The sequence below is a fragment of the Rhagoletis pomonella genome, unplaced genomic scaffold (genome assembly GCF_013731165.1).
Source record: "Rhagoletis pomonella isolate Grant_MI unplaced genomic scaffold, Rhpom_1.0 Rhpom_scaffold_04405, whole genome shotgun sequence".
Classification (NCBI taxonomy): Eukaryota; Metazoa; Arthropoda; class Insecta; order Diptera; family Tephritidae; genus Rhagoletis; species Rhagoletis pomonella.
Genome location: NW_023462955.1, coordinates 1 through 16,217, shown reverse-complemented (window position 1 = coordinate 16,217; position 16,217 = coordinate 1). Strand labels below are relative to the sequence as shown.

The following is a 16,217-nucleotide window of genomic DNA, read 5'->3' as shown; positions in this document are numbered from 1 at the left end:
ATAATCCCTAAGTGCGGCCGAAGGCCGCCTACGCAGAAAGGTGTTCTCTGCAAAAGGTGTTCAACCCCCTTTCTTTGGCAACACAGAAGAGAATTCTACGTAGTGAGGGTTATAATCCCTAAGTGCGGCCGAACATTTCTATCTGTCGCTTTTTTCTTAATTTCACAATATTGTTAGTTAATTTTTTCCCCATCATTTTTTTTTTTCAAATCGCCTGATAACCAACTTGGGATAATTTCTTTTATTTAAAAATCCCACGTTTTTCGTTAGTTGGGTTATATTCCACTTGAAACTGCTCAGTTTGCCTCGGAAAATTACGTTTTTTACCCCATTTTCAAACGGTTCCCTAGGGGTCTGTGGGAGGTCCCCAAGGGGGGGTGGGGCTTTTCGTAAAGTGGCGACTGTCCCCTTTCGAATGAGGGGGGTTTGGGGGGCCCCGCCCCCTCCCCCTCCGCCCCCCACCCCAAAAACGGTGGGCCAATAACTAAACATTTCCCAAAATTTATCATAATGCACTTACCAAGCATAATTAATAACCTCTTCAAATTTCACCCTGTGCTTGAGAAAACCGAATTTCGCAAGCATATGTGACACACTGTGCATGGGCTTGAACCAATTGTCAAATTTTTGTTTTTGTTTTGCTCGCTGTTGTTGACGTTGCCTTTTTCGAGACGGCGGCCGGGACTTTTGGCTATACGGAATTTAATTTATTTGGTTTTTTATTCTGGCAAATTGTAGAATGAAATTTTACGTTTATATATTGCTGCTGTGCGGTTTCTGTTTGGGCACCCTAGCATGGGATTCTGAAGAATTGGAAATATTCGACTTGGTTGAAGAAATCAATCAGAACTTTTACGAGTTTATGAACATTTCACAGGAGGCGACGAACAATGAAATTAAACGCGCGTTTCGAGGCCTCTCTATTGTCCTACATCCAGACAAGAATCCATCTGAAGATGCCAATATACAATTTCGCAATTTGGTATCCATATACGAAGTTTTAAGAGAAACATCTAAACGTGAAAAGTACAATACAGTCTTGAGAGAAGGCTTGCCAAACTGGAAGTCTGCGTTATATTATTACAGGCGTATGCGAAAGATTGGCTTGTATGAAGGAGCAGGAATACTTTTTGTCATAATTTCTATTGGTCAATATTTATTTGCTTGGGCTGCTTATCTGGAGAAGAAATACACTGCGGTAAGTTGAAAGCAGTTAAAACCACGATTAATTAAAACAATCAATTTCTTTAGGAGCAAGTATTCGGTTCCAAATTGAAAAAGTTGCAGAAAAAGAACAAAAGTATTGATATGGATGTCATTCTAAAAGAAATACCCTCACCTTCGATCCTGGTAAGCTATGGACTTATGAATAAGGGGATCAATACAGAGATTATATTTCATTTCAGAATACATTGCCTTTCCAAATTCCGCTTTTTATTTGGCACTTACCAAGCGCCATAAAAGAAGCACTCAATAGAGCAAATGAGCTTAAGGAAATCGCAATGGAAAAACGAAGACTGTAAGTTAGCAAACAAAATTTATATGTATTTACATACGTTTGTTTGTACATATTTACATTATTTTATAATCATTTTTGTAGCGAACTCGAAGAAGTCCAACGCCAAGAGGACCTCGAGCGTGAACTGGAAGAACATGCGCGTTTGCGAAAAGAAAAGAAAGAGAATCTACGTAAACGTCGTCAAAACACCACTGCCCCTGAAAAAACTGACGAAGAATTACGAGGCTATTCTCAGATACAGGCACGCGAATTGACCGAAGATGATGCTGTGAAACCTGTACAACAAAAAGTATGATTGATATTTAGCTACTGATGGCGTTTTGTTTTTTTATGAACTAACGAGCACTTTTTCACCCATATAGGCAGCGCTTAGTGGCGGCTTCTGGACTGATGAGGATCTCGCCGAACTTATACGCTTAGTTAAGAAACACCCTGGGGGTTCTAGTGCTCGTTGGAATATCATCGCCGAAACGATGAATCGTTCAGTGCAAGAAGTTACTTTCATGGCAGCGAAAATGAAGGAAAATGGATACCGTCTTCCGGGCCAAAGTGCCGAACAAAGCTCTGAATTCACGACACAGGAAGTGACTAAGAAGGAAAAGGTAAAGAAAACTGCGGCGGCTGATAAGAATATACTGGTGCCGGAGACAAATTGGTCTCAGGAACAACAACGTGCGCTGGAATCAGCTATTATTAAGAATCGTAAGAATGCGACCGGCGATCGTTGGCAAAAAATTGCCAACTGTGTGCCTGAAAAATCTAAGGAAGAGTGTTTATTGCGCTACAAATATTTATGCGAATTAGTCAAATCGCAAAAGAAAAGTGAACAGGAAGCCGCCACCGACAATCAAGAGGAAAACTGTGATCAGGTGGAGACTATCGAAGAGGAACTGCCAACGTCAACAAACGTAGCTGAAAATAATATCGTTGAAGATGAGTCTGTAGACAAGGTTGGGAAAAAACGCAATAAGCGAAAAGAACGCCGGCGAAGACGTGATATGTCAAGCGACGAGGATTCAGATGATGCTTATCAGTACGAAATTAACTAATGGCGGGGGTAAATAATATTACCTATTTTTTTATTTTTTTTTACATACATATGTAGATTGCGTTGTTTTCCCTTACACACTTCTTTTTAATTGAAAATCAATTAAAATGTAGTTATTCACACATAAATATGTATATTGGATAGCAGGCGCTTTAAGTCGCCGTAAGCTCGTGTGAAGCGATCATTATGCCATTATGCCAGAGCTAAAATAATAAAAACTACTAATTTAAATACATATAGAAAATAGGCGCGCATATTCCATTTAGTTTTATTCATTTGATGATGTAACAGATTCTTTACTTATTTCTAAAAGCGAATTTTGCGACATTTCAGTCTCATCCTCATCATCCTCGATTTCCATTTCAAAAATGGTCATCTTGCGGCATTGATCCGAGAGCACAGTAACCACCTGAAAATATTTGTTCACTTAAAATAGTATGCAAATCATATTTCGAACAAACGATTTTCTCACCTTCCTACTACCCGATACGGCCAAATGTGTGCACTCGCCTTCAAGTGGCTTCAAACAGTTACTCTCCATTAGATCAGGCACATGACATGCAAAAGCCACATCCATCAAGTTAATATTGTTTGGCATTATATGCTGTGTTTGCTTGCCTTTTGTCGCTTCTAATGCAAGTTGCAAGAAATAGCTTTGCTTATCATCCTTTTGCGTGTTACTTTTTAATAAGAGCGACAATATACTCTCATTGTAAAAACCTAAATCCACAAATCTCAACGTATCAAATACATTATCACGCAGGATATCGCTTGTAAATGGGCCAGATAGTAAATCGAGCCGGGTGCACTTTAGCAAGGAAAAATTCTTATTGAATTCCATCAACAAAAGTTCGTGATAGCTTATCGTTGTAACCAAGAGATCTGTATGTGCTTCGTCATTCACGAAAAATGAACTATGGATAGTAACGGCATTCTCCGAAGTGGTCGGTAGTAACGCACAAGTGATGCTCGCATCCTGCACAAAACCAGCACTAATACTTTCATTGGGGCGCTTGAATACATTCTCGACTGCTTCCAGCAGTTTGTCGCGCTGTTGTATAAGCGAACTTTCTTTTTCGTGTGGAAAGAGTAAAGAGCAATTTCGTAAACACTCATTTTCATCGAGTAGACGATGCCACAAATGATGCGGATCCGACTTGACGATCTGTTGTAAATTGCGGTTCTCCAAATACTGACCAACTTTTTCCAAATTAAATTTGCGCTTTGTTACGGTACCGTCCTCTGTAATTGAAATAGTTAAGTGAAACATTTTTTTAACAAAACACCATAGCGTTTGCCTACCATTCTCCACAACACTGTCCTCAAAACTGTTCAAATATTCTGCCAAATAAATAGTATCTTCCGGTGTAATTTGCGTCATTTCTTCGGGTATATCATGCTGATGGAGACGCAAAATTACAATGCAGAGCCATGAGAAAAACAGTTTCATGTCATTGACACACTGATCAATGACTTGCTGCATTTCCAGCACTTTCATCAGGAATGAGCCACATTCACGAAGTGCCGCTTGTGTAGCATCGCATGAAAGAAGCGGCTACCAGTGTACGGTGAAGAAAGAGTTTTATTAAATAACCATAGATACAGCATATGGATATGTATACTATACCTCAAAGAAGTAGCTAATGCGACTCAAACCTTTCAGCGAGTTCAGAAAATAGAACATGTTTACACCGCTGCTCTGTAGCTGTTTAGTCACAAGACTCTCTACAGTCGAATAACTCAAATCTATTGAATTGGCTAATTTTTTAAGACCTTTCTCAGTTAAATCACTTAACCGAAATAAAAGATAAAATTGATTGGCAAATATTTTCTTTCATATGCAGTTAGCATTCTTACTCTCGAAGGAAATTCTCAATTTCATGTGTGGCATATCCAAATACAAGAAGCTCCAAAAAATCAGCCGAAATCGAACCTTCTGGTTGCTGGTGGGCATATTTTGTTAATTTATTGTCCATTTCCAAAAGCACCGTTTCCCAAGCTTCCATTATGCATTGAATGGTTTCATTGATATAGCTTTAAAAAAAATAGCCATTAAATGTGAATATAGAAGGTCCCTATCTCAGCTTCTCACTGAAATACCAAAAGCCGTGACTAAAAATTCAAAATTAACTTTTTGATTTATTGTTGTTTTTGTAGCGGCATTACTAAGTCCCGCCTATTTCGGTGTGTCCATCAATCGTTGTCGTCAAGGCCCAAGAAACGGGCTGTTTGGACAGAAGATTGCTAGTTGAGTGAGATTGAGCTAACACGTGAAGAGGTGGTTGGTGTCGTGCACATTAGGGATATTGGAGTCTGGACAGGTAGCTGTTGAGACGGCTGCAATATCCAGACCGGTTTTCTCTTGGCAGTTGGAATTATAACTCCCCACCTTGTTTTATGCAAAGCACAATTTTAGTTAGTTACGGCATTTTTGTATTCCAACGGAGATGTCAGACGGGGCCTTTAACGTTTAGGTGCAAGAAATTATTTTTAACTTACTTTTTAGTTTCCAGCACGTTGGCGCAGTGCACTGCCAAATGTAGCATCGGTGATATGTACTCCTGCAGTACTTTATTATGAAAATGCAATACCTTGAGCTCGTTTCCATCGGACACCAAGGCGTAGATAGCATTAAAGTTACCACTCAAGCGAACATCATGTACTGTGAACTCTTGTGGATGGACAACATGCTGCTTTAAGTCTATTTGACCGGACCGCAGCGCACCGAGCAGCAACAAATGCACTTTGCCAGTTAGGGTAATGACTACTAAGAAGCATGGGGAACCCTTAGCAAAAGACCTTTGCTCTTCTGGTGATTTGGGTAAGGAGCCTATGCCGCTTAGCGGTGGTAAAGGTGGTAGAAAGAAATCGAAAGTGTGCTGCCATTGGAATTAGCATATTAAGAGCTAGTTCAAAAAAAAATAATTGTTAAGTTGTACCTCTGTTCGATTACGATAAGTGCTGCGATAGTCCGAGGTTTTTATAGCTTTACTAAAGTAAACTCGTTTGATGTCCTCCTCAAAATGCAGCATTGATATTTGATCTTCACGCTCGGCATCCAACAACGTCACTCGTCCATCACTATAACCTAAAATGTTCAGAGGTTTAAAATCGCAACAGCTTGGTGTAGTATTTGTGTACCGGCAGCTAAAACCGTTTCATCTAATTGCCAGCCAAGTGAGCGTACCGCAATGTCCTCGCCCAGTGATGGAAATGTCACTATCTTTTGCCAGTTTAAGCGCTGTATAATGACTTCACCTGTAATGAACAGCTTGTAATTAGTTTTGTTATATGCCGAGCTCTACTTTTCCCCAGTTGCAGACTCACCTCTGTCGGTGCCATAAGCTATCAAATCCATTTTGTTGCTCCATTCCATGCGTTCAACAGCGCCACCCACCACACGGGAACCCATTTGTTTCATGGAGTTCGCTTGAGCCATGATGCTAAATAGATATTCTTTTGTCTAATTTTCAGATGTTTTCCTTATTCGCATTGGTAAAACAATAAACTATCCATTTTGTTTTCAATTTGCTAATTCCTCTTCTCCTGCTTTTTGCGCTCAATGATTAATGCCCCTAACCTCAGTATATCCAGTAAACAAACTTAGCTATTTTTTTTTTCGCCAAGTTTGGTCCCCATAAAGGACTAGTGTTGCAAGCAACGCTTTTTCGGCAATTAGGGTGTTGTGCAGCTATTTAATGTGGTGAAAATTATTTAAGCACTGGGGAGATTTATTCACATGGAATTGGAGATTGGGCTAATAGATTTATTTTAAATAAATTGTGAATCTGCGAAAATATCTTTTCAGCAGATGTATACACTTTTTAACCTTTTTCCCGAAAATGTACATACAGGCTCGAAAATATGCGAGTAACATTAGGTTTGTATAGTAACAGTAACATTGCAGCGAGAGCGTAAAAGCAAAATAGAGCGTTAAATTGAGAAGAAGAGAAAACTAGCAGAAGAACTTATTGAACACAAAACTAGCAATAACTTGCAAGTGAACAGTTGTTGCACTGCTTTGACAATCTGCTGTAAACATTTTACTATTTATAAATCAGTTTTAAACTCTTTGCTTTACACACAAGCACTAACACTGTCCAGTACATCATTAATATTTTTGTTTCCACTCACTTTACTTTTGTTTGTGCCAAGGCGAATCAATATAAGGTGATTGCAGGAGTACAAAAACAAAAATTTACGTGTATTTTGTTTTTGCTTTGGCGGCATAAACTGTCAAAACCTGTAAGTGTGAGTAGAAATTCAAACAAAATTTTTCAATTTGATATCAGAAGCCGTGCGGAGAAACACATACACAAAATCAACTGAGCTAGTAACACCACTTTTTATATATTCTTTTGACATTTATTCTTCTTCTTCTTCTGCTAGCTAATTTCTGCTAGTAAAAATTTCACTAGCAAGAATTTGCAGCTCTCTCGTGTTGTTACGCTCTCGATTCAGTGCTCTCTTGCAAATTTTTGGGTTATCATACACTTTTCCAGTAAAAGTTTGCAGGTTCCAGTACAAATTAGTACTGACTATTGGTAACTATACAAAGCTATTCAAATATCGTCCCCTCGATGGAAAATTGCCGGAAGCGTCATTTTGACAATTTGTGGTTTTTGGATATCTTCTTTAGTTTCTGACTAATTGACTAAAATTTTTTCGGTTATTTGGTACAAATTGCGTTAGTATTGCTGTCGTACTAAACTAATCAAGATCTTTTAAATAGAGTTATCTGTTCTTCTTTAGTTTCCGACATATTCAGCTTTATCATGAGTTTCATTTTCTAGAACCGGGTCACTTTTCGTTTGCGTGTGTTCACTACAGGTGGATGAAAAAATTGTTGGCGAAATTTTGTTCGGGCGAAACTCACGATTAGGCTGATTAGTAAAAAGTATGGTTAATTTATAAAAATTGTTATCACATTTTGGTGTATATCACTAAAACTGACTGCAAATTTTTTGACAAATGTCGTATACGACAAAATTTTATTAAACTCATAAATGGTTGACACTAAACTAAAAAAAATAAGATAATTTAAGAATTTCATGAACTAGTACATAGCATTCTCCGACACTTTGGAGAAAATCTGTAGTCGTGTTTCTGAGAAATTGCATTCCAAACTTCAATCGTGAGTTACCGAAAGTAACTTGTGACAATCTTTTATCCAGGGATCTACATAAATTATAATTGTCATTATTTTCGCAGTTGGAGTATATGCCAGACGAGAAACAGGTATATACATACAAGGGTACCTAAATTAGCGCGTTGAACTTGTATATTTATCTCTCTCCAACGCATTAATTCTATATACGTAGGTACCAACGCCTGACAAAGTTATGTCTAAATTTAATAATGGCTCTATGACAAAATATTCATGGAATGTATTCGTAGATTTTTATTTACTTCATTTCATACATTAGCATTGATGTTTTGTTTTTCATACATTAGTATAGATGTTTTTTACTAAATACCAGGAATAAATATTTAATAAAAAACTATTTCATTTAAGCTTAACCAACTTTTAGGTGCTCGGAGCTAATTTTGGAACGCCTCACGAAATATTTTCATAGACCGTAAATGCAACCCTGGGTGCATCATTAACGAGCTGAAAAACCAAACGAAAAAATCCCATCTGAACCAATATTCCCAAAAATTATAAAGCAAAACAAAAACCATTTTTTCCAATTTATGCACTGTTATTTTTATTATTGCAATACAATTTCGCAGCTCTTCAAACATTTTCCACATTGTGCTTTTAGGGCTAGTAGTTTCCGACCCCATTTGCTCGTTATTTTTTCAATTCTGAATTTATATATTGCATGCTTTAGTTTTAATTGTTTAAGTTAAGTTGTAAAGGTGAAAATAGGCCACATTAAAAAAATCGGTGACGCGCGTAAAAGCATACCTCACAAGTGGTGTGGAAAATGCAAGAACAAATATAAATGGAATAATTTTCGAAATTATGAAATGGTTATTGGTATTTTCCATCTCAAAGGGGGTGATTAATTTGAACGTTATTTAAGCTGCCTTTACACGGTCGATTTTTGTCGTTTAATCAAAATCTACCCGTGTAAACTGCAATTCAACCGTAAAATGTAAGCGTTTTAGCTAGTCGATATCTTAAGTATATTTTCCAGTCGACAGAAATCGACCCGTGAAAAGGCAACTTCAGGAATTTTTTATTTTCTTTTTTTTTTTTTTGCTTGAGCGTCTTTTGAAGATGTGCCAAATTATATTGTCGCCTTAAATACAAAACAACAATTTCTTTAAGCCATCTTGTGCAGCAATTTGTTGATCTTATCCTCACGGCTACCGAAATCACCAACCTCAACGTAGTGATTAGCCTTCTTGCACCAGCCTCGGGTTGATGTGTTGAGCTTGAATAGCAACAGGAAGTTGGGGGCTTTCTTGTAGTGAAGTGAATCAACGCGCTTCGCGAAATTTGCGTTCGATCACAAAGCAGAGATTGGGACACGCTTGACCATTCCACGTTTGTACATCAATTCACAAACTGATTTAAGATTTGGATAACCCCATATAGGGGTTCGGCATACGTAGCATATTAATGGTTGCCTTGCTCAATTTGATGAACACACCGTTTTAATGCGGCGAAGACAGAACTGTAAAACTACGCACTTTTTGTGCAACTTTGTTGATACCGCGGATGCGGATCACAAAAGCCAATTTGGATTTTTCAGGCCCGTCGAATTGGCCGCATTTCTTTGCCACACAGCGTTACTCCATCTCACGGCGTCCATCACGGAGTTTTCTTGTTTGATATTTCTCAGCATGCACCAAGTTTTCACATTTACGGAGTGCAATCACAGCAGAACGCTTTAGTTTACGTTTGATCAGGGTAGCAATTTGCTGACCTGCTCTTGCTGAACTGCAGCTTCGGCTCGGGGACAGGAGGCAGCTTCCTGGAAGGTTGTCTGCCCTTTGCTTTTGGTTTCTTACCGGCCCATGATGGCAGTCATCTTAACTTGTTACTTAGCACGTTGAAAAGGCGAAAAAAAGTTCGCCAAATGTTTGGAGCACATCGTAAATGAGCCACTCGATTTATAACATTTCTATAAACAATTTAATTAAATACTTTTATACATAGATATGCTGCAACCATGCACTTACTTTCCCAAATTCCATCCTGTTTATCGGCATAATTTTCCAAATATGCCAGCTACTTCATTACTAATTACTAAATTTTCCAACTGCGCTTTCTTTGTTGGCTCGACATATCCTAAAAAGACAAATTTACATTAAACAATAGAAATCGCAAAAATTAGCAAATAAAATACCTGCTTTGTTCTGTTTTGTTGTCAAATTTCTGAGAAATATGAATTCACCATGATGCGATACAGAAAGAACAAGGACCAGGGATGTAATTTTAAGTAAATCTATTATTCAGTGGCAAGGCGCAGAGCGTTCGGGGCAGTAATATTAATTTGTATCAAATATAACATTAAACGGTGGTTCTAATACATTTTTTGATATTATTAACCAGAGTACATACATTATATGGTATTTCTTTCAAAATTAATGTACTATATGAACTTTTTTTTCAAATATTTCTTAAGTTTCTTTCATGAGTGCTGAAAAGCAACCATGCGTGTAAGAAATTGTGTGCTACCTAAAATTTCACCTCTGGAAACTTTATCCCCATAAAGGACTTCACCACAGTTTTTTTACTGGATATACTGAGCCCCTAACTGTTCTTTAAATGTGTTGCCGTTTAGTCGCACTTATTTGATCGCAACATTTCCTGATTACAGTCTGAACAGTGGCAGCTCTTAGAATATATTTTTTTATAATCTACCTGTTTAAATTAAACTTAACTACCTAAATTCATTTTCGGTAATCGTAGTATAAAAACATTTTCTTATATTAATGGTTTAATTGATCATTTTTCGAATATATCTCATTACAATGGTCATCAGCTCACTGGCCTCGTGGATTGCATTCTTATATGGCAACGTCAAATTCTGACAGCTGCCAATCAATAATGCCCAATGACAAATATTAATGCCCACTACTGAACCGGCGCAAAATGCTTGTGAAATTTTTTCACACTGCACACAGTTTTACTTTGCAGCCTGCGCCATTCCATTAATAGTGAAAAAATCTTGTGATGGCAAAGGTGAGTGTTTAAAGTTAATAAAAAATTCATATTTATGGAGTAAAATATGTTCCGAAGCTATAGTGATTGAAAGTTTATTGGTAAATTTGATTAAAACGTGCCAATTCGCTGTGGAAAAGAACCCATGAAAAATCTCACGACATAGGAACGAAAAGTTCTTTTTTCATGCTGGTGGGTTAAGGGGGCCGTCGCGAAAAAATCTAGAAATAGCGTGGAAAACGTAATAATTCTTAAAAAATTTGCATTGCGTGTTTGAAAATTTATTAAATCTCATTAAATATTAAGAATTTCGCATTGAAGGACATTTATTGATGACAAAAAAGAAGAAAATTACTTTCAAGGACACTTACGAGTTCTATGGAATGGTTAGCTGATTAAAGGGGCACGAGGGTTTTTCTTGCATGTATTTGTACGCGTGCCGTAGTAGTACTCGTTGGGTGGTGGTGGGTTAGCTTGCTGTGGTAACAGGCCACAGGGCCTTCCGGAGCACGAGTTCGTGAATAAAACACTCGTTAGACATTGAGTATGGCGAGTTACCGAGTGTTCCTTGCACTGATTCGTTTATCCAGGGTCAACAATTTGCGCTACAACAGACAGGAGGTCGACGTGATCTGCATTGTACGGATGCAGTGCCTGAAAAAATTTCCACCTTTTAAGTTTACCCCATTCGTAAATGACTTGAACTGCATTCAACATTTGATTGAATTCAAGGCGTATTTAACATGGTGGTGTTAGCCGTATATAAGTAAAACACACCTTGGATTGAATTATTTGTGGTTTGTTGAGACCACAATTCGGAAAATAGTTTTAGTAATGAAAATTTATTAGTGCATTTTTCATAAATTGAACAAAAAGTCAATTAAGAAAACGATGTACATGAAGAATTGATAATTATGTACCGAAAAATTGGTAGAACCAATAAGAAAGCGATTGTAAAAGGACGGCACAAGAGATGTGCCGTGAACAATCACACATCCTTCGGCATACCATGCAGCAATCCATGGAGATAGGAAATTTCAAAGGTACGAATGCGAATCTACAAACAACTTTGCAGTGCCCGGTGTTACCAACGCACGCTGTAGAATACACGTTGAAGTTTACAGGATCGCTAGTATTCGCAATTTGAGGAATGAACACGTTTTATGGGCTAAATCCTAGTTGTTTAAACGATTGACGCGCGAATAAATTAAACAAAATGTAAAACTACTTTTTATAATTTGTATGTACATAATTGAATAGCGTTTGTTTCCACAATTGTGTTTTAATTGACTGTAAAGGTTATCTAACATGTGCGTATTTTTTTTTAAAAGCATGCATGTATGCATGTGCCACGCGTGGATTTAATTCAAATGCATAGTCAAAATTCAAATATTAATCATTTAAAAAATAAGTTATTTGATGCTTATAGAAATTAAATAATACGCTGTTTATGCAATGTTGTTGTAGCTGTAGTATTGCTGCCCAGCTGTCGTTTTGGTTGCTCGATATAAGTTACTTATATATGTTGCAATATTTGTGTGAGCTTTTTATATCTTGATAGGTATAAGCATTTGTAGGATGGTATCTAAAATGTAATTATGTCGGATTTAATCGCTTAAAAAATTTAGAAAGTATGGTATTTCACATTCAAGTATGTACAAAATAATAAATATTTTATTAGAAAACATCTCAATTTTTGCTTATTGAATATTAAAATATCAATAATGTTGTCGCCGCGAAGTTCTCGTGCAGATGACTACCAAATTGCCAGCAACTAGCGGTCTCCATTGGCTATTTATATTCTATTGGCTACATGTGTATCAAGTTATAAAACTATTTGTTTTTATTTATTTATTTATTACAGTCATTTGACCTATATGGGCAAATCTAAAAAATAGGTACACTATCAAACAAAAAATTTTAATTTTTAAATTTGTGAGCACACCTATGTTTTATATATCATTTTATTCGTAATCTCTTAATAAATCTATTAATATAAGTGTAATTCATATTCATCAAGTGCTTCAAAAGTTAGACGAGGAATAAGCATGAAATAGAAAACAAAAGAATAAGCTGGGTTGAAATTACGCCGTTCAAGTTGTAAACTTTGAGGAAAGATTTTGAAAATTGAACTCACTTAATTGGGATGTTCTAAATTCAATGGCATGCCCTGTTTTACCAGATTGGCTCCGGTTTTCGAGATAACGGTACTTGAAAATTTGATTAAATTTTAACTATTTTATAAATAACTCCCTCAATTTTGAAGTTATTTTACTAAAATTTTGCACATAACAGTTTTTTAATATTACCTTAATTATTCCTTAAAATTATCGAAATAGGTTAACATTAACATATAGCTCCAATACAACTGATTACTCAGATATGTCTTTTTACGCAATAACTCTTAACTTCATATCTGAATAATAAATTGTATGCGTGCTATATGTTAAATTGAACCTATACTAAATTTTAACCTGTTTAATTGAAGGAGTTATAACGCAAAACAACGTCTCAGATCAATCAGTTGTATGGGAGCTATATGTTTTTGTGAACCGATTTCGATGATTTTATGGAATAGTTAAGGGTAATATTAAAAAACGGTTATGTGCAAAATTTTAGTAAAATATCTTCAGGGACTTCTTTTATAAAATAGTTAAAATTTAAGGAAAGTTTCAAGTACCGCTATCTCGAAAAGTGGAGCCAATAGGGTAAAACTTAGGACGCCATTGAATTCAGAAGGCTCCAATGAAGTAAGAGCAACTATCAGAACATTTGTCGAAAAAAAGTTGCTTTGATACCACTCTCGAAATATTCTGACTAAAAGAAGTAGCATCATTAAGAGTAGTAAATCAGGGTTTTTACACACTTCTAGAGATAAATTTTTTTGAAGCATTTTACAGGTATATGTAATTTTATAAGGACTAGCAGTTATAGAAAGATTTAGATCGTTTCGACGTGTTTTCCAAATGTGGCTTTAATTAAAGTGTTTTTGGAATAAAAATTACGCTCAAGATCGCAGAATATTTTATCTTTAAAAGTTGGTTTATTCTGAAAGCACAGCTCTTGCTCAGGTCTGAAATTATTTGTAATTGTTTGTAGTATACAACACATACTTAAAAAGTTCTTAAACTTAAATGCTTCAAAAACTATACGCGATAAACCGAAAATTTTGAAAATTGTGAAATGTGGAATTGCAGACTTTGAGTTACTTGCCATTTCGTTATTTTTTAATGCACACTTTTCTTACCTACTACATTTGAAGTGTACACATAAGTACTAATTGCACATACAATTTCAAATCAGTATAATATACCATATTATGGTGTGCTTCAAAAGTTATGGCATAATTAATTTTTCACCTCTTAAAAATTACATAAAAAATTCACTTGTTTTCATTATTATTTTTTATTTAAACACCTATAATTCAAAAGTTATGCGGCAAATTGATCCAAATTTGTTTTGAGGCCTCAAGTATACGTCAATGAATTATATCCAAAAGCAACCAGCTTGATATAGTTTCCAACAGTGAAAATAAAGCTAAAAAACACCAAGGTTACCTGTTTTTTAGATTTGCCCATATATATTCACGTAATGTATATATTTGTAATATGTATTGCAAATTTAATATATAATAAAAGTAAAATTAGAGCTTAATATAAATATACCTGACACAATTTTCCTCTAAGCTATAAAATAGTTTATGTGTAATTAACTAAGATAGTATATTCTCGATGCTGTTGGAAGGTACGTGATTCCAAGCAGTATCGTAAATATATCACATGTAGGACATGCAGTCTAGAGTGCAATTACTAGAGCCGCCACAACTGGGCGGTTCGATAGGACCAGTTTCCAAGCCGGATCGGAAGTAAGGACAAGTTTCATGCCGACCTTTCTATTTCATACATTATGGGCGATCTGAATGGACGAAATCCAGCGTCACCCGGATCTTTCTATCTAATAGCCAATGTTCTGCAGTGATCAAGCAGCAGCCTTTTGAAGGTATCAACTTTATCACAATTTTTTATTTGAGCTGCAGCCGGATTTCACCATTTGCTATCGCTAACAATCTCCAAAGGAATAGCGGACGCGCCTAACAATATGCAACATCTAGTTACATGCCTTTCATACTGCCAGCTTTGCTGGATTGCGCATTGCATCTGTTACTTTTCCATGTTATATACTTTAAGGCCCCACTGATTTTCATTTAGAGAATTTTAGCGGTGGAAATTTATCGAAGCGATTGTCAGAATTCCACTGCTGGAAGTTCATTTTAACGTTTTAATCCTTTATAAAAGATATTATTCTTATCTATTTCCGTTTTATACCGCGGCGGCCTGAAGCAATTATTTTCCCTGAGTAAATATGAAGTGAGTTTCACTATTATATCGTAAGATATCGCTCAGGTAATCTGGGAGTCTACCTTGCTTTATGTTAAACACAAATTTCATAGCTTGATAAAAATTTGCTATTTCACGCTCAACCAGTTTAATTATGCGATCATTTCCCGTATGGGTGTTCGTACCGCTTGTTCAAGATAAATCGCATAGCCCTATTTTACATTTTTGAAGCTTATCGACATGTGTGTCGTTTGCTATAAAAAAGATTGTTGGGCAGTATATGAAATGTGGTACAACTATGGATCTGTCGACCAGATCTATACCTAGATATTTAATTATTTTTACTTTCTCAATTACTTTATCTTTAACTTTTAAGCTGTAGTTATCGGAGCTAACGTTAGCTGCTCTAGATATAACCATAAACTTTGTCTTGTTCATATTTAATTGGAGTATGTTAACGCACAACCATTTATATAAACAATGAAGGTCTTCTTGCATTTTGATCATTCCATTGGGTAGATTACTTTTGGAAATCTGCTGGAGTGGCAGTCCTTTGTCTTTACATTAGGGTGGTAAAAAAAAAAAAAATTATGTCGAAATTTTAATGCTCTTTATATATATATAGTCGCCTGAGTAAAAGATTGTCGTATGTTCATATCGGCCGGTTGTGGGACATCACGATTGAAGTTTGGAATGCAATTTCTCAAAAACGCGAAGATAGATTTTCTTCAAAGTCTCTGAAAATGTTAATAGTTAGCAAAATTCTTAAATTATTTAATTTTTAATGTTTATTGTTAATTAGTTTTCAGTTTATGAAGGATTTCCTTTAGTAAACTATTGTTGTTAGCGTCATTTGTCCACAATTTGGCAGCCACTTTGTATGAAATACGACAAAATGTGATCAAAATTTCTACTAAATTAGCGACACTTTTTACTCAATATCTCGAAAACTAAAGGAGATATCCAAAAAAGGAGAACGCCATTTTTAAGATATTGATTAGTTTAATATGACTGCATCACTAACTAAATTTTTAATAAATTATCGAAAAAATTACAGCCGAATATCTCGGAAACTAAAGGAGATATCTAAAAACTGAAAACAGCAATCGAGAGACCTCATTTAAAAATATATAACTGCATCTAAACCTAAAAATCGTCAAAATTGCCCTTAAGACAATCTTTACCCAGGCCACG

General features: G+C 36.0%; 2 protein-coding genes across 2 annotated transcripts; one reads left to right on the top strand and one right to left on the bottom strand.

Moving 5' to 3' along the window:
- Positions 1-497: 497 nt before the first annotated feature.
- Positions 498-2,823, top strand: LOC118754695 (uncharacterized protein F54F2.9-like; the record flags this gene model as incomplete). The annotated part of the gene is given in 5 exon segments (XM_036489582.1): positions 498-1,198; positions 1,252-1,350; positions 1,407-1,519; positions 1,601-1,808; positions 1,882-2,823. Coding segments are annotated over 5 exon segments (1,566 nt in total). The 3' UTR covers positions 2,569-2,823.
- LOC118754694 (anaphase-promoting complex subunit 4-like) lies at positions 2,793-6,147 on the bottom strand. The gene is made up of 9 exons (XM_036489581.1): positions 5,895-6,147; positions 5,709-5,825; positions 5,507-5,655; positions 5,067-5,446; positions 4,425-4,601; positions 4,195-4,357; positions 3,870-4,122; positions 3,040-3,809; positions 2,793-2,976 (listed from the first exon to the last, which is right to left on the bottom strand). Exons 1-9 carry the CDS (start codon positions 6,004-6,006, stop codon positions 2,836-2,838), a joined length of 2,262 nt encoding a protein of 753 aa, XP_036345474.1. The 5' UTR covers positions 6,007-6,147; the 3' UTR covers positions 2,793-2,835.
- Positions 6,148-16,217: the final 10,070 nt, after the last annotated feature.

Excerpts from the sequence above, each read along its gene's own strand:
- LOC118754694 (XM_036489581.1), bottom strand. The coding sequence starts at position 6,006 with ATGGCTCAAGCGAACTCCATGAAACAAATGGGTTCCCGTGTGGTGGGT. Across the intron at positions 4,123-4,194 it reads GCATTAGCTACTTCTTTGAG|CCGCTTCTTTCATGCGATGC; the intron begins GTATAGTATACA and ends GTACACTGGTAG. Across the intron at positions 3,810-3,869 it reads GGACAGTGTTGTGGAGAATG|AGGACGGTACCGTAACAAAG; the intron begins GTAGGCAAACGC and ends TTTCAATTACAG.